The sequence below is a fragment of the Grus americana genome, chromosome 4 (genome assembly GCF_028858705.1).
Source record: "Grus americana isolate bGruAme1 chromosome 4, bGruAme1.mat, whole genome shotgun sequence".
Classification (NCBI taxonomy): Eukaryota; Metazoa; Chordata; class Aves; order Gruiformes; family Gruidae; genus Grus; species Grus americana.
This window is the reverse complement of record NC_072855.1, coordinates 48297905-48320604: the sequence shown is the minus strand read 5'-3', so window position 1 is coordinate 48320604 and position 22700 is coordinate 48297905. Positions and strand designations below refer to the sequence as shown.

Below are 22700 nucleotides of genomic sequence, written 5' to 3'. Positions count from 1 at the left end.
CAAGTATATGTGGGGATGAGTGGTGTACTGATTTATACTCTTCTTCAAAGATCCTCACAGGAGTGCAACTTACCTGTTTTATGCCATAAAGTAAAATCCCACTAGTTGTAAATAAGTGCTACTGGTAGCTCAAAAATGACTGAAAACTTGAGTGGGAGGAATGCAGTAGCTTTCTTGTCTTTGAGGAATAATGAGATACCTGCAGTAGGCATATCTACTCCAATTGTTCACAAAAAGATCAGGCTTTCTCTGTTTCATAACTGTTTTTAAAATGAAGCAAATTACATATGTGAGAACCTCATGTATCTAAAATCTGCTTTAGTGTGCATGGGCATGCATGGACAGCGCAAATGCATATACAAATATAATGAAAATATATACAAATATAATGAAAAATTAAATTGGTAACTCTGTGCCCAATTTGAGTAATACAGAACTGAGCATACAATGTAATTATGCTCTCTTGCATGTATACATTACACTGCCATATCTTCGTACGTGGCTGCATACTGTTCTGGAAAAGATTTTGTTGTGTTTGAAGAGAGGTCAAGGCCAGAACTGATAGACTTATTAATTGTGATTTTAAAATAAACCACATTTTTTAGTTCTTTTGTGTTCTCAGACTAATTATAAATCTATCTACTATATCTGTTAATGTGATTAATAGTGAACATTGCTGTCAGTCCCCATAGTTTCTTTGTAGTTCCTGGCTGCATTTGGTATTTGAACTTGACTCCCACTTGTAGGAGCCATCAGAGAATCTCAGCGCTCTTTGGGAAGACTTGGACAACATGGCTGCAGAGAGAAGAGGCCAATCCCATGGGCTTTTGAGTAGCCTCCCTTGGAACATGTAGGGGTAGCCATCCAAAATGTGTTTCAGTAGTTTTTAGCTTTCACATGCAGAAGCTGTTCTTTTAGTTTATAGGTAGTATCAATTAAGTCAAATAATTTTTTTCTTTTTCTGCTTCATGGTGAGATAACTGGTCTTTTTCAATTATGAAGTAAGTAATAAAGAGGGAACACAAATTGTTGTCCTAACTTTACCGTAGCTATTCCCCTGACTATTCACTGTTTTAAGGCCAAGTTAACAGAGGATTTAGTCTCCTGTGTTGAAGACTTAGACACATATGGAGAACGAGGCTGTGCTGTGCTGAATTCCAGGATGAAAAGGACCTTAAAATTCTTTTGTGTTTCTGTTTTGTCTGTTTGTGGAATGGGTCATTATCCTCCATGTTGCTTGGGTTTTGGGCTTGTCAGGGGAGCTGCTTTGCTGTTTGTTATAAAGGTAGTCTTGGACATCTAAGGCAAAGACAGTGGGGGTTAAGATGGCTCATGTGGGCTGGGAAGAGTGTAACCAGGCAGTGAGCACATCTTTGTTTTCAGGATGATTACACAGACTGTCTTTAGGGTTGACTACTGCCCGAAGCTTTTTGAATTGTGACATTCACACCCCGTCCTACCCATCAGAAGGCAGCCTCCTCCCAATGTCTTCTATTGTGCATGTATAGGAAAGTTCCTTCTCTGGATGAATTCTAGGATTTAGCACTCCCTTGTACCACTCCAGGCGTTTTTCCCAATATAATAGGGTAGAAGAAAGAGGATTTCATCCAGTGTCTGTAAAATTAAGGTTCCACATAGATAACATTGATTGCTATTTACTGTCAAAAGTCTATTTAAATATAGTACAGGTAGCATAAATAAGTTAATATTCCTGTGAGCATCTCAGGATCTCTTGTTGTTCACTTCTTGTGCATTTAAATCTTAAAATTGCATCTTCCTATAATTGGCTGTGTTTTATATGATCTTGATTTTTGGTAATTTGGAGTGGGTTTTTTGGTGGGCTGCTTTTCTTTTTTTCTCTTCTCCCCCCACCCCAAATCTGAATGCCTGTATCCTTTTCAGGCAAACTTTGATATTTGCAACATACTACTACAATGAGGTTGGAGAACTTGCAATTTTTGTTGTTCAGGTTGCAGACCACTATTTTTTGGAAGCTAGGTTAAAGAACACCTGCAAAGACTAACTGAGATAGTAGATGTCTCCCACTCCTCGCTTCAGGACGTAGGAAAAAGTGTTTATTTTGGTTTTGTTTCTTGCCTATTTAACACCTTAGAAATATCAGGAATGTCAAGTCTGGTCTTTCCTGTTTTTTGTTGGCAGACTTCTTGAATGACTCTGTAAATTAGGAGTTTTCTTAGGCCTCAAAAAAAATTAGTATGCTGTTTATCTTTAGAAGGAGGTTTTGTCTGAGTGTCTTGAGTTAAATGGGTGTATGTGTATGTTAGGAAATGGAGTTAGATAGCCTGAATAAAAATTGCTCTTTGATTAGAATTCTTTCTCAGACATAAGGTTTTGTTGTGTGGTTTGTTATTGGGGTTTTTTGGTGGTTTTTTTATTATTATTTGAAAAGGAAGGGGTTTTTTCCTGGGTTTAATTTGTAATTTTTGTTTTCTCTTTCTTAATGTGCTTTCAACATTTCTATTTTTTTATGATGTGGAAAAAGAATGTGAATAAAGCACAACAAAGCTGTTAATCCTTTTCTGCTAGTTCAGAATTTATCTTGAATCCTTGATTTATCATAGCATATATTGTCTTCCACTACAAATCAGTTTTATTTTTCTGCTTTCACAGTAAAAAAGTCTTAAGTGATTAATTTGGAGCCTGATGCTTTAAAAAAACTGTGGCTATCTTGCTAAATCACTGCAACCTAATAACTTGATGCCCTCATGTAGTGTCCCTCTCTCCAAGAAAGCTTAACATGCTTTCTAAAACTGAAGACCATCTCTGTAAATGCAGTTGTGAATGGGCTTTAGGTGTAAAGTTAGAAAAAGGAAGGATGGTGGGCTGGTCTGTAAATCAGTGGAAACATACAACTGATAATGGATGTGAACTTGTTGGTTGAATGAAGAAATACTGTAATTGATAGTGAGCTCTGCTTTTGGATACAGTTGCTGTGTTGGAAGATGTGGAAGAAATTCCAGTTACACTTAAACATATGTGCATGTATTTGTAGTTCTTCTATATAAACAAATAGTAAGTAGGTGGGCAGATCAGTGGTTTCCAGATCATGCAAATATATGGATTTTGGTGGAGCTGGGAAGGAAGATCGACAAAATTAATGCAGTGATATTTCCTTTGCATGCAAATGGTGTTCTCAAAGTACTGACAATAAATAACTTAAAATACAAGATTAATCTTTAAAATATTTCACATGAATGGAAAAAAAAAGTACAAACTCCAGAGCATGAAGTTTACCCCTTAGGAGAGTTTTAGAGGAAATGGTTGAAGCAAGTATCTGGAAAAAAAACCCATAAATTAAACCTCAGCTGCATTGTGCCAAAGAGATCTAGGCAGTCCTATGCTGGAAATGCTGAACACAGTTAACTTTAAGCTCTGCCCAAGTGTGTATCACAGTTGTTGAAGAGTCAAGGATCATTTTTCAGATCATCATTTAGGCAGCTATTTCCTGGGTGAACAGCTATAGAACAGCAAATGGACCAGTCAAAAAGAAAAGAGCCAATTCTCCTGGGGAAACTGGAGCAGCAGTGTCCTAAACATAGTGATGAGAGCAATCATTGATCAGAAATCAGAATCGCCAGTCAGAATGATGACGACATTTTTTCCACTGGACCGTATAGCTAGGTTTTCGGGAGAAGAATGATGATACTGGTTTTATTTTTTTGTGATTGTGGTATGTGCAAATTACAGGAACTTGGACAGTGAAGCCGTTCAGTCAGTCACTGAGTGGACTCTCTAATGCCTCCTGTTAAATTTACTGCTTTTCAAGGTGTTTCCTTCCAAAGTCAAATTAATCTTGATCTTCAATAAAATTCTTTGCTAGTGTTTTTTTTCTCTTTTCTAGGTAAAGAAATTAAAAGCCTTTGATGGAGATGTATCAAAACTGTCTCAAGCTGATTCCTTCATGTATTTACTAATCCAGGTGCCAAAGTAAGGAGATAGTAGGTTTATTCTGTTCACAATTAATGTTCTCTTTTGGCTGCCAGTTTTAAACCTGTTTGTTTGTGTGCTCCAGCTATGCTCTTAGGATTGAAGCCATGGTGTTAGAGAGGGAGTTCTCACCCTCCTGTGCTTCTCTACAGGATGACATGAAAATTATAAGACGGGCCACAAAAGGTAATTAAGCATGTTGGGACATGCATAATACTCTTGTTTTTGTTAACATGTTAATTAGTCTGTATTATGAAGACTAGAGCTTGAATTTCAGGTACCTTAGCTATTAAAAGGAAGCTAACTCCCCTCTGACAAATGCCATCAGGGTGTGCCTTGTGAATCTTTGTTTCCAAAAATCAAAAATCTGGAGGCTTTGGACCAGATTCGTGACCAAAGCCTACAAGCAGTGTATCTGAAACTGACCAAAGCAAAGGTGTCCATGGCCAAATTAGCATAAATTGTCTTTTGAGTACAGTTTGCTCATTCATGCATTGCTGTCTCTGAATGCGGTGGTTACACCTCTCTGCTCACTCTTTCAGAGATCCAGAGAGATCACTGTACAGTTTCCAGATTTCTCTATATGCCATTGCTTTTTGAGGTGGCAGTGTTGATGGGCTAAAATCTTTATTGTAGAGACTTAATACTATTGCTTCCTTTGTTTTCTGTTTTTGTTCTGTTTCTCTACATATCTTTTTGTTCTCTACATTTCACAAGATTTGAAATGCTGCAGCCAGTTATTCATAAGGTAATCTGGTGTCTTCTACTCTGCAGGAAAATAGTTCGTTTCCTAGTTTCAGTTAAACGTTAATACTGACCGTTTCAAATGCCTTGAGTGCCTATTTGTCCTGTTCCTCAATATGAAATTCCCATTTCATGCTGACAATTTTTTGATAGGCTACTAGAGCACTGTTTAGACTGCTTCTAGTGGTATAAAAAGCCACAGTAGTAAAAATATTCAACTATGAGCACTAGTGCTTAGGATAGTCATTTCTAGTGAAAGGAAAGGGAGAATCCTGGTGTGTTTTTTACACCAGTGGGGACTGAACTAGTTGTTCTTGACTCAGAAAAACATGCTTTAGCTTAGGCTGAGGTTTGAGTTTGGCCTTTTATTGAGATCTCTTTCAAATCATTGTTCTTTGTGTTTTGAGCAAGACATATGTGAGGGAATATGTTATGTATAAAAGCAGCCGCGCCCTATTGTCCTTCATGTCCTTCACCCAGGACATCTGTGAACTGATGAATTCATTCCCTCCAGAGGAGACGCTTTGATCTCCAGCTCCTGCATCAGGCCAGTCATGCAAATCAGACTGACTGAGCTTCTCTGTTTTCAGTCCACTTCTGTCATGTGCTCTTCTCCATTTGGTCTTTTCACTTCAGGGTTTGTTGATAGCCCGAAGTTGTTTAGGAATTATGTCTACTTTTCTATTCCTATCTCCTATGTTTCTTTCCTTTTAATTAAGCTGAGAGAATATTTACTTAAATTCTAATGCTGATAATCACTAAGGGTTAGGATGGTCTAAATAGCCTGATGGATTCTCATCTAGCCTGCAAATGGATGTATCTCATAGTGACGCTGAGCAGGCTCTTACTATGCAAAATCTTTAGAAGCTGCCTTCTCCTCTTGGCCTTAGGAAATTTGGTATTCTCCTTTGTATTCTCTTTTCTTTCTTCCTACTTGCTTCCTCACCTATAGCTTGTTAGATCAAAGGTTATTTAATTAGTTCTACGTTTTTAGGCTGCTAATACTGAAATCTGAAGATACGAGAGCCGTCTGCTTCCAAATGATAGATTAGTGTATTGTGTTGAGCAGTTAAATGCAGGGTAAATTGTAGAATGTGAACTTTGAAGCAAAATAGTTTTTGAAAGTATTTACGCTGCAATCAAAAGGATTCCATCTTTTATGATGTTCATAATGTAAAGTACTATATTTTACACTGAAAAGAAGCTCATGTTATTTTTCTTGCTGTATGGGCACTTGCAAATTTGGAGTTATTTGATTTGCTGTGCCACTTGTGTAATGCTGATTTATTAACTCTTTACAGTTCTGAATGTCTGTATCTTATTTCTAAGGCAACACCTCCAGTGACTTTTAAGCACATATATTGTTTTGTGTTCATATGTGGCTGAGTGAAAAGGTGTACAAATTCAGATAGAGCACTACTCTGCATTTTGCAAAAAATGGAAATATGTACAAAACAGGCTTCTGTGATGGAAAAGCTTTAAAAGGGAGTTTTATTCCATTTGAGTCTTTACATCACACTGAATATAACTTTGTGCTAAATCATCTTTGATGTGACTGAAGTAAAATAAATGCTGCTCTGAGTTGGTGATCATACAGAAATAAAATGATGACTCATAGTCGGAGTGGGATAAGCAAGGAAATTTTAAACATTGCCTGTTTAACTTTTCAGGCCTTATGGCTAAGTCTCCCCCAAAAAAAGAATAATTGTTCAAAAGCTCAATCCTGGCAGATGGCAAATGGATCCTGCAGGGTGCAGAACACTTGCCTCACACTGGAATTAGTAGGTGGTGAGGATACTTAACCACTTGCATTAGACACTTTGCAGGATTAGGCCCCACATGTTTTGTTAGCTGCTGGGGGTTGCCTTGGAAATACCACACTTGCTAAGCTAAAGTCTGAACATGTACTTGAGGTTTGTCAACTGTGCTTGTGAATTTGAATTATATAGTACCTTTTTTTTCCCCCCCACAACCTTTTCAGTTTGTTGTAGTTTCCTGTTGAAATAAAAATTTTCACCTTTAAAAGCTTGAGATGAAGAGGAGTTGGTAACTGACTGTGTATATTTCTAAACAAACAATTGTTAGACAGCAATTTTCTTGTTCCTTACAGAGTTAATGACTTGTGAGGAGCTGCATTCTATATTGCACTTGGTCCTTCAGGCTGGGAATATTATGAATGCGGTAAGTGACATGTAAAATGGAGACAGCTGATTGACCAAACTTCCTTGTTAGTATTGCAGTCCATTGATGTCATGCCTCAGCTGTTTGCTCATTTCTTTTTAGGGAGGTTATGCTGGCAATGCTGTTGGATTTAAACTGTCGTCACTGCTGAAGCTGGCGGACACAAAAGCAAACAAACCTGGGATGAGTCTGCTGCATTTTGTTGCTCTGGTATAGAAAAACTATTTTGCTGGTATAAGCAACTGCTACAGATGTAGAGCCATAGATGATAGACAATAGAAGGGGCCATGTGCCTCAGAAAAAGCAACTTTTTTACAGCGTTGATCCTAATCTTCACCTTTCTTCTCCTGCCACAAAATTCACCAGTTTTACCTATGTCTGGTCATCTTACCCAGAAACCCATGGAAAACTTAACTTTTTTTATATCGTATAAAAGCTTGCCTTCATCTGACTTCCTTGTTGTAGCTTTTCTCTTATTCTCCTGAATTCTTTAACTGCGGAAGTGGCTTATTTTGATAAATATTCTTTCAGTCTTCCTGTTGAATCTTTTGAGCAGCGTTTTTAGTAGAGGGGTTTTTTTTCCTCCCTCAGTGACTGATATGTATTTTTAAAGCTGCTGCAGACTTATTTCCAAGTTATTTTTCTTTCCTTTCAAACTTACTGATTTTAGAAGGGAGAGAATTTAAATGTTTCTATATGTGACTTTGGTTATCTGTGTACAAACTGGCTTAACAGATATCCAGTCAGCTAACAATAGGGTATTAATTGATGTTTGTGCAGGAAACATCATATCTGCTCGAACAATGGGCATCAGTAAATTGTTCTTTCCCTGACATTCCCTATTAATACATGTGGCTTGTGTTCACTGGCAGAAGCAGCTATTATTGTACACTGCAAAAGGGAAGCTGTTGTTTAAAGTTTCCAGTTCTGATCGCTGCCTTTCATTGAGGGATGTCCTTTGCTCAATTGTGTTAGGATTGAATGGGAAGAAAAACAGTGCAGGAAAGAAACCTTCCCCCCCCCCCCCCCTTCCAAAGGCTTTAGAACTGCAGGACTTCGGGACTTTGGCATGGTGGTGGAATGTTAATGGATTGTGTGTTTTGGTTTTGTTCTGTTTGTTTCAGGAAGCCCAAAAGAAAGATGCTGCTCTTCTCAACTTCTCAGAAAAAATTAGGGATGTTCATGATGCCGCCAGGTAAGTCAAAAGAAAACTGAGAACTTATGGCTAGGCTGTGACTTGGAATTTTCTTATTTGTGAAGCAATGAGGCTTATTCTGAGAAGTCTTGGCACAAAACCCGAGATCTTTACGAATGTTTACTATAGCTTTGAGGGCTTCATTTCCATTTGCTAGCAGAAGTATGCCTGCAATGTGCCTTCAGGTATGAGGTTTTTTATGACATGATCTCCATGGGTTTTTGGTGGTTTTGTCTCTGTCAAATACATGTGCATGTATGTTACTTTTAAGGGATTGAACTAAAAGCATGTTACTGTTGTTTCTTAAACCAATTTTCATCTGTCTCTGTGCAGGCTATAATACTTTTCCAAATCTGGTACCAGGTACAGGTACTGTCCCTGGCTTCTGTTAACTGCTTTTTGATATTTCGTTTGCTTCTTCATTTCTATCTTTGACGGAAAATCTGAAGGGTTTGGGCCTCTGTATTGTTTTCATCTTAAAGTCTCTAGCTGCATAATTTTAAACTGAACCTGATTCGTACCTCGATAACTGTGCTTGCTTTTGTGAGACAGTACGATCTAAAACCCAAAATTGGAAGCTAGCAATGCTGGAGTTTTATTCCCAGTTTTGCTACTTCCTTACTCTTGAGCTTTGGGCAATCTATTCACATTCTTTTCCCAGCTGTAAAATGGATCCAATCTCTTAGATCTGGTGCAGGGTTAAGTAATGTCTGCAAAGGACTCTGAAATCTTCTGAGGAAAGGAGTGGCCGTGGAGTTAATCAGAAAATTTTTGAGGGACCACCTGTGTGGCTCTCTGCCATCCAACCCACACACCTTTTTGGCCGTCTGCCATGTGGCCTGCTGGGGAATGAGTGTAGCTTCCCTCGGCATCCAAGCCCCCTGGCAAACAGCAGGGGAACAGGCAGAATCCCAAATCTGGTGATATTTTTTCTAACCACGTTGTTCTTTGATCACATTTGTTAATGCTGAACATCTGTTGTAACTCATGCTGAAATCTATTCACGGAATGCACTCTGTACAGGAAAATGAAACAAAATGAAATACATGTCTCACCACTGGGCATGAGGAAGATCTTTATTAGAGACAACTGTCATGTACAAGTTGCTCATAAATCCTCCCAATTAGAACATGTTAAAACAACTACCATTATGTTCTCTATTTTTTATTGTCTTGCCTTCTTTACTTGTAGACCATCCTCTTCCTCCTTCACAGGCATAAAAATACAGCCTGTATCTTCTACTGTTTTTCTTATTTGCAAAAACACCCATGATCTGCCTGGAACAGGGAACTAACCTTTGCAGATAAAGTAAGCAGAGAAAAAACAAGGACACGTTATATTCATCTGTGTGTGCGCTGACAAACTTATGCACGCTGTCACCATCCGCTGCCATGTATGGCTTCAGTCACTCTGCCACAAATTCTTCAGCTTTACTTTTTTAAAGTCATGCTGCTGATGGAATCACCTTAGTTAGGAGCGTGTGTACAGTTGTTAATTTTTATCATTTTGGAAACTCTAGTGCTCCGATTCCTAGGCAGAGCTCAGTTGTCTTGTGAAGGAAATGCCATAGATGTAGAAGCACTTACCTTCAAAGAGATTTGGGTGGGAGCTCCCATTGTATGGAATGTGGGTCTCCCAGGATAAAGCTTAGATTACGTCAGATCAGAGCTCTTTCGTGTGATCTCCTATTTCTGAGTTCCCTCTCCACAGGAGCAGCTCCGCTGCTGGTATGTGGTAGAAGGGTGAAATGTTACAGGGTTGAGACTGTAGGCTGCATTGCCATGACTGCTTAGAAGAATGTAACGTGCAATTTCATGATGTCAAATGCTACTGCCAAAATGGGTAGCCCTGGCTGACAATCCCTTGTGACCCCCTTTTTGTGCCAGCTACTGCACTCTAACAGTCATGTAAGCAGCTGTACCAATCAAATGATCCATCTGGAAGCAAATTGGTTTTTTCCTTTTCCTAGTTCCTTTTTCAGTACACAGATACGGCTGGCCATCTAGAAAATGAGTGCTAGCACAGGCACCAGGGAGAGAAAAGGAACACCTGGTCAGAGGCAGGGCAGCATTACCCTTTCTCGTGGTAAGGTTGGGTAGGAGTGGCTGAAGTTAATTGTGAAACCACACCCCATGGGAATCTTTTCAGGTTGCACATCAGAAGAAATGTGCTTATCTCTCTCCTAACTTTCAGTGTCTACTCTGGAAAGATTTCCTGAACAAGCAGGTCTTGTTTGATAGCCAGGTTGCACCTCATGTTAAACATCTATTTTTGAAGCACATTGTGGCTAACCTGTGGGCAGCTCCTTCCTCCTCGATAAGCATTCTCTGTATATACTATTTTTAGGTTATCCATTGATAATGTAGAAGCGGAGCTCCACTCGCTGTCTTTCAAGGCAAGATCTGTTAAAGACAGCATTCGGCGAGACCCAAAACTCTTTCACCAGATGGAAAGCTTTCTCCAGGTTTGTAGGATATCCATGTTAATGTGTTACTATCGCCTGAATACAGGAGCATTCCTCAGCTCAATGTAATTTGTGTGGACATGTTTATTAACAGAAGCATTGTTTTAATATATCTACCGTATCAGTTGTACAAAGGTGTTCCAACTACATGATGTTTGTCAAGTAAGAGTGTTGGAAGGACTGTGTTTTTACAGGGAGGGATATTGGGTGTACATTGCCTGAGGCTTGTTAGGCAAGCGTGTTTAATGCCTGTGAAATGACTGATGAAGATCAGTAGTTAAAATATAAGACAATTTGGATTGGTCTCTGGTTTTGTACTTCACAGCTGCCCAACATATAGTATCTGCATGTTATGTTATACTGGAGCATGTCAGTTTTAGCTGAGGCTGTGCTATGCATATGAATCCTGTTGGGTGATGGAAGAGATGTTGTTAGAAGCTGGAAGGTTAAGGGACTGTTTTCTCTACTAATTTACCCTTAGCACAGTGTGTATTATTCTGAGCCATGCCATTACTTCTGGGTGGGTTCTCCTTTTCTTTTTTAGTACTGCAGTGACTTTATAGACATGAATGTGCATAGCACTTAACTTTGAAGCAGAGTTCTTGATATTTTCTGAGTACATGGTGATGCCTAGAGAAACATGTATTATACTTCAGTTGAATGATTTTTCTGCTTCACACTATAGATAATTATTAAAAGCAAGAAAGCAGGTGTGGATCTGGAACTTAACCTGCCCTGATTTTCAACTTGCAAATGTAGTTAATAGTCCCTGCAGTTTTTCAGGAGATGAGAAGTTGATGAAGACAAGGGTGGGTTAAGATTGAAATATCTGTCCTCATTCACTCTGAATTATTGGCTTTTATTCATTGCACCCAGACTCTTTAATGTTATGTTCTAACACGTTTGGGATTTTTTTTAATTTAATAGGTGGTTTTATGTAACACTACAACCTTGTTTAGGCCACATTCCAAAAGAAATGTTGGGGAAAAATCATTTTACAAATGCATACCTTACATAAACACTTCCGGTTTTTGTTTCTAAATTACAGGTGATAACCAAGCTGATTTAAAAGTCAGCTTTCATTATCTCATCCTCATGAATAAATTACTGAAATATGTGGGAGGAACTAATTTTCTATGTATGCTTTTATCAATTTTCCAGTTTATCTTCAATCCAGCTTTTTATTTGGCACCTTTTTTTTTTTTTTTTTTAAAGACTAACAAGTAAGATTTGTTTCTACCCTACTGGCATAATTTGCCAAGTAACTTTGTGGCAGCAGGGCTGGCTTAAATGGTCACCACTGCCTCCAGCTGCCTATTCCCACCCCAGTGCTGCAGTATCAAAAGTATTTAGGTGATCATGAGTTAATGTCAGAGAACTGAATTTTCTGACAATTAACTTTTCTTCCCAGGTTACTTTGAGCCACATGTGGTCTCAGATCTGGGATTGTGCAAGGATGGGAGTGAATGGCTGGTGATGCAGATAGAGGAGACAGCGAGGCAACTGCTGGAAGCGTTTTAAGCAGTTCTGGTGCTCAAAGTCTAACTACAGCCTTATTCTCTTCCTCCTGAGAAATCCACTAATCTACTCCAACCCTGTCTGTATAGCTCAACACTTATGATTCAAAGTGCTACTTTTATGGGGATGTTTTCTGGATGTCTTAAAATATACATATTTCCAGCAGTTCCTTACCTTTCTGGCACGAAAACTTTTTTTATTGTGGTCTAGGGTCAACTTAAGGAGGACTTGATTCTGTGATGTATATCCATGAATTTATCCACATGGGCTTTTGGGAAAAGTAGGGAGGAGGAATTAATCCCTTTATGCTTAGTTGAAAATGGCAGGGAAAATGGGAAAATAAGGCATGTGGAGCTTTCAAGGGGCTCTGAAGTGGTCTGTCACTGTCCTGGGCTCTGTAACAGCTCCTAGACTGGAACGTGAATTCTGGAAGTTCCTAATACATACACGACTTATTGTGACTTTAATTTTTCTGTCTGGTTCACGCCATACATGTGTTTTGCTACAGTTTGCTATAAGACATCTAAAGGAGCTTGAACACCAGAAACGAGAATTACAAAAGGAGGGAAACGCTCTCATTGACTTTTTCTGTGAAGACAAGGAAACTATGAAGTTGGATGAATGTTTCCAGATATTTAGGGACTTCTGCATAAGATTCAACAAGGCTGTTAAGGTAAGAGCACTGAATGAGATTCTCACGCACTTGCAATAGATATTAAATTAAGGCTTTTTTTCTACTTAAGGAACATTTTGTATCTTGTGGTATTTGATATATTTGCTCGAATGGCTACAGCAAACTGCTGTCTTGTGGGCATTCCTTGCCAGAAGCCAGGTGGGAAACGGTCATTCTGCCCAGTCCTACGTGCAGTCCCGCTGCTCTGCATCATTGAGATGATACCTCAGGGCAGCCTATCGGCCTGCTTGTAAGTGGGCTCCTTCCTCCTCTTTTGGTGAGGAGGTTGGTGATTGCTAAGCTGAGCAGTGAGACAGATTGGGCGGACTTTCTGACTAGTGCTCACTGTTCAGGCCCTGGACTGGTAATGTTAGATCACTGGAAAGGCCTTGAGATGTGGCACCATGTTACATGGACGTACCAGCCTGAATCAGCACTAGCACAGGGTCTCCATTGCCCTCCTTTACATGACTAGACACACTTGGCCAAGTAGAGTAAGGACTGTGTCTTCTACTTTGTTCTTTCAAATGCTTTTTGTGGGTGAAAACTCAAGAAATTAAACAGACCTACAGTACAAAGAAACCTCATCCCCAGTGTGACCGTTCATTTGCTAAGTACCCTGAATTGGTCCCAAATAATTCAGGAAGTATACTAAGATGAAGGAGCAGTATTGGCATTGATTACATTTTTGGTTCAGCAAAGTCTGCCTATTCTTACAAATATTTTTTAGGCCTTTAAAAATAGCGTGAATTAGATGGATCCACACATTTCTTCATTTTTCTGCCTTATGCAACCTGCATTTGACAGCACTTTGTATAAGAGCTTTAGTTCAGAAAAGAGAGAACAATCCTGATGATTTATAGCAAGCTGACAGGATGTTCAGCTAACACGCCTGTTGTACCATTAGTTTACCTACCCTTTACCAACCAAGATAGCATGTAGTTATGCATGTATGTGAACATTATACAAATACATAAACCCAAATGGTGGTAACTATTGCAGACATTTTAGTGAGAGGTGGCTTCATACATACATGTTCAATTATTTGGGATTAGGGATTTAATTCATAGTCACACATTGCAAGTGATTGTTGGACAGCTATTACTTCGAGGTCCAGTGGGGATCTGTCTTCCTGTCTCTGCAGTAAGTAGTTACGCTCTAAAAATGACAAATTAGTCTCTTATTTGCAAATATTGAGGGGATTTGCTTAGTAGGTATTTTGCGGGGACTAACCTCTATCCCTACAAAATTAACAGAACAATTAAGAATAAAGATTGCAGTTCTGACAAATGAATGCGATGTGTGGACAGCACAGCCAGCAGTCTAAAAACATGGCTCATACAACAGTGGGCATGTGCACATCTTTCAAATGTTTAAACATTTTTTTGTAATTTTTTAACATGCCTATGTGTGCTTAAAATAGATTTTTTCATTTGAATAAAATCTCCTGAAACATGTTTTGGGGAGGTTAAAATGTTGTGTGTCTAATACGGAATAATAATATCTACAACTGTTTTTAACCATTTCTCTTTACAATGGGATATTTAAAGTTGAGCTTTAGTATTCGTCAAGAATTCATTCTGTAATTCCGTACCTGTGAAAGAAAGCTCCCTGCCACAGACTTTCTTCCTGAAATGGAAGTGTTTTTTCTTTTTCCTTTCTTAGCTGTTCAGGTTTCTTGGGTCTCTAATGCATCTTATCTTTCAGAGCTCACTGTAGTCTCAAATCCGCTTTAAGAGGTGTAGCTTAACCCGTTCATCAAAAAGAGCTTCAGCATTAGGCTTTTGTTTACTGAAAGCTTTTGGGCACTTTTTCTAGTTGTGCAGCTCTTCTGTTGTCACAACAATGGGAAGATCAAACCAGACAGTGCTTCAGAAAAATATAGGTGTGTTTTTTTTAAACAGTGACAAATATAGGTGTGCTTTTTTTAAACAGTGTGTCATTGCTCAGAACAGATGTAACAACATACTGGAAGATTATGTAATTTTTGAATCCTCTGTCAAGACTAGCCTTCCCCTTCTTTGTTTTGCTACAGCTGTACTGGTTCCAGAAAACCAGGTTCTCCATTTCAGAAAATAACCTGGAAAATTTAACCGAAGGTTCAACTAGATTAAATCTGAAGCCTAGAGGTGACAGTTAAAATGTTGATATTTGCAGTAATCCACTGCTAATGATTTAGTACAAAGGTGTTATTGTGTTGTCTTTTGAACACAAACTACCTCTTTCTGTGGCTTCCTGCACCAAACCCCCTCAGCCTAGCTGCTGAAATCTCCAGCCTGCCCTGGGCAACTTCTGTGCAATAGTTGCCAGTTTTTTGAAGTCAACAGTGAATACGAGATCCAGAACTGGAATGAGGCATTGATCAATGGTCCTTGAGCGGTGTCAGTTGATGTGTAAGTAATGATCATGAGGCATTGTGTAAATTTTTCTTTCATATGCAATTAAGTAATGTCTTTTCACAAAATTGCCAATTGGTAATGTTTGAGTCAGAGGTAAGCAGCACCCCATAGAAACTGCACCTGCTGAGGAACAATTGCAGTTGTAGTAAGGGAGGATGGAAGGAACACATTGGCTGTGTGCTCGTCAGACAAGCTTGTCTTAAAATATGAATGTAATGATCAGGTAGAGGTTTACTCACCTGATAAAACTGCCAACTTTAAATTTAGTGGGGACTTGAAGCTCTCCATCTTATAGTAGGAACTCTTTGTCTGGACTTGACATCTGCCTGGTTTTGATAGGTGACATTCTTGGTCTCTGTAAGGACTTCTGCATTTTTTTTTTTCTTATGCTGACCAGACTGATGCGTTGCCAGCATTAGCTATGCAGGAACCTGCTCTCCATATGGTTAATGGTTGCAGGCTGTGGTTGCCACGGTGATTTCATGTGTGTATGTACTGTGGGTTGTCGGAGGGTGGTAGCAGTAGGAGCTAACTTCCATGGGAAGAAATAAAGGAAAAGATAAAGGAGTGTGACTTGTTCTCATGCATGGGACACTGTCCTCTGAGACGTGTATTTATGCTTTTCCTCCTCAGGAAAACAGGGAACGAGAGATCCAGGAACTTCATAGTCTGCAAAGGCGAAAGGAGCTGGAGGAGAAGCGTCGATCCTGGGCAGCTGGAGAGCTTGGGAGCTTTGGGCGGAGCAGCAGTGAAAATGATGTGGAGATGTTGGCCAAAAAAGGACTTGAAGAATTTCTTCCCTTCCTGCAGCAGAGACCTCAAAGCCCTTTGTACAGAAACCCCAATTCCAGACGCTCTCGACTTTCCCTGGGGATTACTGCAGACAGGGAGTTGCAGAGTTTCCTGGAAATTTCAAAAGATGAGGATCCAAACAAGTTTAACAGCCTTCCCCGTGCAAACACCCGGCAAGCAAGACCCAGCGTAGCCTGGACTGAATCCAAAGAAACGAGAGATCTCAACTTAAATACCTTGCACTTACACCAACAACCTGAAACCAAAGTGAAAAGCGGTGGCCTGCTGCAGGTGCCTCCAGCTCAGTCCAGTCACTTCGGTGGCTCAACTGGTCCTGGTGCCCGTTACTCACAGAGAAGCACCGACTACAACATGCATGCATCCAACATGTCCTGCGAGGAGTCTGCAGATATAAATGCTCTGGCCCTCGCAATTGAGGAGCATGAACTTGTTAAAGGATTACGTAAGTTTGATATTCAAGGAGCAAAGCCTGCAGAGGATACACCTTTAATATATTTAGAGGATGCTGGTGGAGCAGACTTGGAGACTCTAGATGATCTCAGCTTTCATTCCCTTAGCACAGCCGATGACGACCTGCCTCCAGCTTGCCGAAGTTCCAGAGAGGCCCATGACCATAAAGCCAAGGTGGTGGGTTGCAAGAGCGAAGCTTCAGAGCCCAGCAGCAGCAGCCCCGTGTCTATGGATACAAGTGTTTCGGGAAGTAGGGAAGATGGGCCAATGTTTTACGTGTCAGATACGACAACTGATTGTTCTTTGACTTTGGACTCCGAAGAGGGAAATGATTTTAAATCAGCAGGCAATGAAATAAGAAGTGAGGCTGGCAAAGCACACTCTTCTGGGAATGATGCTCAATACAGGGCTAGAACATTTTTCTCAAACCTGAATTCTGCTTCTGCCAAGGATCTGTCTCTTCACGCTTCCACAAATGATAAGGATGATGCCAATAGCAAGCACGCCCTTCCTAAAGAAAAGCCTGCAAAAAATAAAGACCCAGCAGGACCAAAGAGAAACTCTCTAAAAGATAGATCTCCAAGCTCCTCAAAATCTAGTGGCACTCGCCCTAGCCACACAGCTCCTTCCAGACCTGTAAGAACTTTGAATGCCTCTGAGAATGAAAGTATGAGGAAGGTAGTGCCTATTTCTCGGTCAAACAGAGCACCGAGCAGTGTGAAAAAGCCGGAAGCCAAGCCAGCACTTCGTGAAACTAGTACAGTGGAAAGTCGGCTGTCTCGTCGCAGCTCTGTCCGAGGCACAACAGACACACTGCCAAGAAGTCCTTACAGGCATAGCATGTCGGTAGAGGAGCCAAAGTTACAAAGGGGCACTGTCACCTCAAGCAGCGCTCATTTTGAGAGGGACAGAGTCTCTCTCAAGAAGCCAAGCTCTAAACCTGTTAGGAGTAATGTCAAATCAAAGATCGATGAAACGAAGATGTGTCGCTCCAGTGTAAAACCCCAGACCCCTACAGATGACACCAAGGTTGCCACAGTCACTGTTCCCAAAACACCATCCACTGTCCCAAACTTTGCAAGGAATACAGTGGCTTCTTCTTCAAAGCGTGCAAAAGTGGATCTATCCAGCTCATCCAAACCTCCAACCATCACGAGGTCTGTGTCCCAGAGGCTGCCTAAAGCGAAGCCAGCAGTGACCTCTGATGATCCGAGTCCAAAGGAGAACAGTGTGAGTACCTTAAAGAGAGCAAATAGTGCCAGAGTGGTTGGAAGAAGCATCCTGCAGGGAGAAGCTGTCAGCACTAGAGTAGAGCCTCTACCAAAGGAGCAGGGAACGATGGAAAAAGCCTCTCTTAAACTGAAAGATGCGAACCGGACCACAATTGGCAAAATACTGAAGCCGTTACTGAAATAAGGGAGGAGGGGGTTTTGAATCTTGGAATGTGAACACTTGTTCAAGCACTGGATGTCTGTGTCATGAAATTCCTTAAAACAGTAACACTGCTGATAAGCAACATCACGTGCTTGATAAAGCATGGCACGCCGTTGGAAAAGGGCAAGTAGTTGTGTTCTGGTCTAAATCCTTTTTTATGAATTTGAATGTATTTGAAGCTACTGTGATGGAATACGAACGTAACAGCAAATCTTTGCGTATTTGTGATACAGAAGGTCACCGAAAGCTTTAAAGAAGTTAAACAAGATGAAATGCTTTGTGACAGAAAACGTGGATAAAGGCCAGTTTTTGTGTACATAAGATTCTTTCTAAGACTCGAGCCTTTGTGCTGGTTGGTTCGTTATTCAATGTCAAAGTGAATCCTGTGGAACAGTACTGAAAACGAACTTTGGTGATTGTGCTTTCCATCGCTTTCAGTTCCTCTGATTCAGGAACTCCCTTTGCCTGTTGCAAAGTCCATTGCTGGCAATTGGACACACTGGGAACTGCTGGCCAAAAAATAGTAAAACAGGACATTAGCTGTTTGTGGCTGTCTTTAACCTCAGTGAAGAATTTATAGCATGTTTTATGAATGTGGACGTGTGTCTGGAGAAGGCTTTCTGCTGGGCAGGAGGCTTATTCTCCAAGAATGTGGCAGCATTGTATTGCATGCACAAGTAGATATGGCTGGTGCCGGATCGAGCAGCACGGCTGGAGGCCGCGCCTGTTGGAAGGGCCATCGGGTAACCATTGGGATGATGACTACTCCTGACTTGTTTCGGTCACAAACTTGCCTGCTTTCAGTCATACAGAAGTGCCATATATTTATGATACATATCAAGGATGTTTGCAGTTCAGCTCTTGAAGGCTGCGATGTAGTGCCGAGCACTTTCTTACCATTCCATGTTTCCACTGGTTTATCTACTACCAAATTACTTGAATGTTGCAATGGCTCTGATTGAGCCATTAGTTTCCCTGTCTCCTCCTCCTCCTCTCCCTCTCCTTGTCAACATGAATATCTAGCATGAAACACAGAGCTTATGCATGACAATGTTTTTGTAGACTTCCTTGGTTGCTTCAAATGTGGTTTTTAATGTTTAAAGACTCTAAAGGGTGAATTAAACTAGTATTTGATAAGCTTTTTACAAAATAAAACCACCTCTTTTTTCCTGCAGATACAAATTTTAACTCCTGTCAGACTAAGGTACAGAGAATGAGGGAAAACTTGGTCAGCATGCTGTGCATCTTCCCAACAGAAATGTATGTAGATGGGGAAACTGATCGTTGTTCTCCTAAGCATCTTATTTAAAGAGTTGCCTTTTTATTCACTTATAAGTGAAGCCTCATTTAAGAATAAAATAAAAATTAAAAGGAAAATCTCTTCAGACAAGCAGCATTGACTCCACTAGTGGTAGATCTGTTTGTCTGTTCTATCCCTCATTGCTGGGAGCGCGTAATTCAATGAGAATGAGCCATTTAATTGCTCACGTGCTTCTCATGGGCTAGTACCAGGTACAGCTAGCTTTGTGTTTTGCATTTGGCAAGGGGCCTTTGGCTCTTCCCACATACCAGCAAATCTTGATGCAGACATCATACCCAAACACCATAAAGTATTGCATAGGGCCTCTTGTTTGAGTCTGTCCCACAGGGAGGATTTATATAGCCCGCTTTTCGGCAAGGGCGAATTTTTCCTTGAAACCCTATAAGCTTTTTGGATACTGCCTCCCTTGCGGGTTAGATACAAAAGCATCTCCCTTCTTATTTGTATCTGTGTGTATGTATGTGCATCTGCAAGAGCAGATGACCAACCTCTTTCCTTTTTTTTACAAAATACAACAAAAAATTTTATTGGCAGTAAGCTTGAAAAATAATTTAAATGTGTTTGGAATATGTAAATAAATTTCTATAAATCTGTGTAAAAGAAAACTGAATGTATTTAATGGAACATTTATACATTTCGGAGTAACTTGGTAGTTTAATAAAGTTCCCATGTACTGGGTATGAGGTTTGTACTTTCTCCTTCCTGTTCCACTCTTGGTGTTTGTCCTGGAGGTCTCAAGCAACTGGAGCCTGGGTGTAGGTAACCGTGGGAAAGTGCCAAAAGGAAGGACTTTACAGCAGAAATCCCGACCTTTAAAATGCTAGGGCTTGTTTTCACGCTAAGATGGGCAATGTAACTTCAGTTTCTGAGCATTTCTGAGGTGGGACTTTCTGCACAGGTTTGGGTATAATGTGGAAGACATTAGGTGGTGGATGCAGCACTTTGTGTACACATTGTATGTTGTGGCCAAGACAAATGCTCATGGCACGGACAAGTCTGGATCTGTCGCTATCTTCATGCCTTTTAGCTTAGCACACTTTATTGAGAAATCCTGGTTACAACTCCCAGGACTTTGGAAATAAAGAATAGCCTGTTTTGCAGGAGCAGGTGATGACTTTTACACTGCAATTCTGAATTTTTACATTTCGTCCCATTCTCCCATTATTTTTTCCTTCTTTGCTGCATACAAACGAACATCTATTCAGCAGAAAAAAAGTGAAAGCCAGCCAGCCTCCTTGTCCTCAGGGAGCACTTCCTCCCCTCTGCTATGGAAATGATTTTTGGACTGGAATTGCTGCTATTTGCAAACTTGTTTAGCCCCTGACTTTTCTCGTTCGACGAGTGTGTCTCTCCCCGTACGGAGTGGCGAGCACCTGCTGGCTGCCGGTGCTGAGTGATGGCTGCTGGTGGAATCTACGTGGGAAAGCCCTTCACCATCAAAAGGTGTGTCTCAAAAGTTTATGTTTTTTTAAACTTCATTTTTATTTCAAAAGGGTTTATAATTACCAATTCATTATTTAAACTACCAGCTGTCAGAGACAGCAATGCCCTGTAGGTTTAATTTCCCACGTCACGCAATTTTCCCAAACGCTAACAGACCACGGGGCTAGCCCGGTCGCAGTTGGCTTTCAAGAAAGAACAGAGATGTTTTCTCCGTCTTTGTTCTGCTGAACGGCCGATGCTGCTGAGTGTGACCAGGGGGCACCTCTCCCTTTGGTGGCTGTGGAGGTGGCAGCAAAGTGGGGGAGCCCAGAGGACCACAAGGGGATCTGGAGCTGTGGAGCTGGTAGAGATGGAGAGATAGGGGAAGGAGCTGTGGGAGTAAGAGGTGCTGATTCATACTTAGAGGAATTTAATATTCACATCTCATGTGGGAACTGCATACAAATGAGGGGCTCAGTGCATCCCTCATTACAACAGCTCATTAAATTATCAAGACAGAAAGAGTTCCCATCACACCTCCCACAGTGTACAAGTCCGGACTATGTCATTCAAAATAACCCATCGGTATCTTTCTAATCTTAGGGTATGTCTGCGTGGACGGATGCAGACAGCCACACGTTGGCTCCGACCTAGCGAGACCTGAGCCAGCTCCAGGCTGGAGGCGTACAGCGCATTAGCTCCGTGCTGACCCTGAGCTCGTATGCCGCAGCTGTAATTGCATACCCTCAGCCGGGCTCGGTGTGCGCCGGCAGGGCCGCGCTGCTCCAGCAGCACTGCGGCAGAGCCCCCGCTGTCAGCCCCCAGGAAGACCTGCCCTCCAAAAGCCGTTGCTGCTGCTGCTGCTACATGTGAGAACGTAATCCCTGTGAGAGAGGCCCAGCTAAACACAGCTCCTTTCAGATTTGGCTGCTCAATGTTTTCCATTAACTTGATACACGCTGTTTACATCCTACTGCCGCCAGTGCCAGAGATAACTGCCTTGGGAACAGCTCCCTACAGGTATTGTTAACAGCTGCTGAAAACAAAGGAGTTTGTTTTAGCCACGTCACTATCTAAATAGCCAGAAATACATTACTTTTTTATTACTCGTAAGCCAATATTAAAAAATTCGTCTTGTTTTCCTGGCTGAAAGATGCATTCTGGAAATCTTGCATGCTGTTAGAGCTGGCACCTGAGCAAATATCCTTGCAACTGTAAAAGCAAGTGACACTGAGGCAAAGGACGTGTGAAGGGTTCTTGCTACACAAAAGCGTGTTTCTCTTCCCATCCTGTGATCACCACCACCAGCATCAACTACTTGCACTTAGAGACAATTGTTTCCAGCCAGCAGTTGTTCCTTGCCATGTAGTTGGTTGCTGTGTCTTTTTAGGCTGAATGCTGAGATTGCAGGATATGCATCGGTTCGGCTAGCTACTTGCTCCAATTAAAAAAAAAAAAAAAGAAAAGAAAAAAAATCTCATTAACTTCCAGCTGCTGATGTCCTTCCTTTTTGTAGTGAACCACTGGGGAGCACGGAGAGGACATCAGCACGTTGACTTTAGTGGTGGTGTTTAGGGTAAGGTTTGCAGTGGCTGAGCAAATGCTCAGCCAGGGTGGCCTTGTCTGTAAGGAGGGAAGAGGGTTACACGCATTGCTGAGACTGTTCACCCCATCTGAAGCAGAGGCCCTGGACAGACTCCCTTTGAACAGAGATGTCTCTCTCCTGCTTTTGATCAGGTCTGAACAGTAGCTCCTTTTTTATCCTATTCTATCCTTATTTATTGGGAACAGGAGAAAGAAAAAAAAGAAGAAAACCCCTTTGATGTCTCCTCTTGGGTCAAGTGGAGGAAAGATGTGAACTCTTCCTACTTTTTTTTTTTTAAAAAAAAAAAACAATAGGACTTTGACTGATCACTAGAGCTGGTAGCTTCAAATAACTGCTGCACAGGGGGACCAGATATTTTCAGTGGCTGCAGTGATTCAGCAGCAAAAGGCATAAAAGCAAGAACTCTGTTTAGCTCCAGAGCACATTCAAGTGACTGTTTCCTCTTTACTCTGAAATATAAATCCTAGCAACTGAACACAGATGATGTTCATTTGGGCACCCGAAAGGAACTGGCTAGAAAATATTTGATTCC

The 22700-nt window shown here is 40.9% G+C and overlaps 1 protein-coding gene across 1 annotated transcript in view; it reads left to right on the top strand.

Annotated features, from left to right (window-relative positions):
• FHDC1 (FH2 domain containing 1) overlaps positions 1-19817 on the top strand; it is a 37605-nt gene extending 17788 nt beyond the window's left edge. Inside the window, exons 5-12 of the mRNA XM_054825576.1 lie at positions 3863-3948; positions 4034-4134; positions 6803-6873; positions 6976-7083; positions 7998-8068; positions 10415-10532; positions 12559-12723; positions 15756-19817. Coding sequence (XP_054681551.1) covers positions 3863-3948; positions 4034-4134; positions 6803-6873; positions 6976-7083; positions 7998-8068; positions 10415-10532; positions 12559-12723; positions 15756-17801 — 2766 coding nt within the window. The 3' untranslated portion in view covers positions 17802-19817. The remainder of the gene's footprint in view (positions 1-3862; positions 3949-4033; positions 4135-6802; positions 6874-6975; positions 7084-7997; positions 8069-10414; positions 10533-12558; positions 12724-15755) is intronic.
• The last annotated feature ends 2883 nt before the right edge of the window (positions 19818-22700 follow it).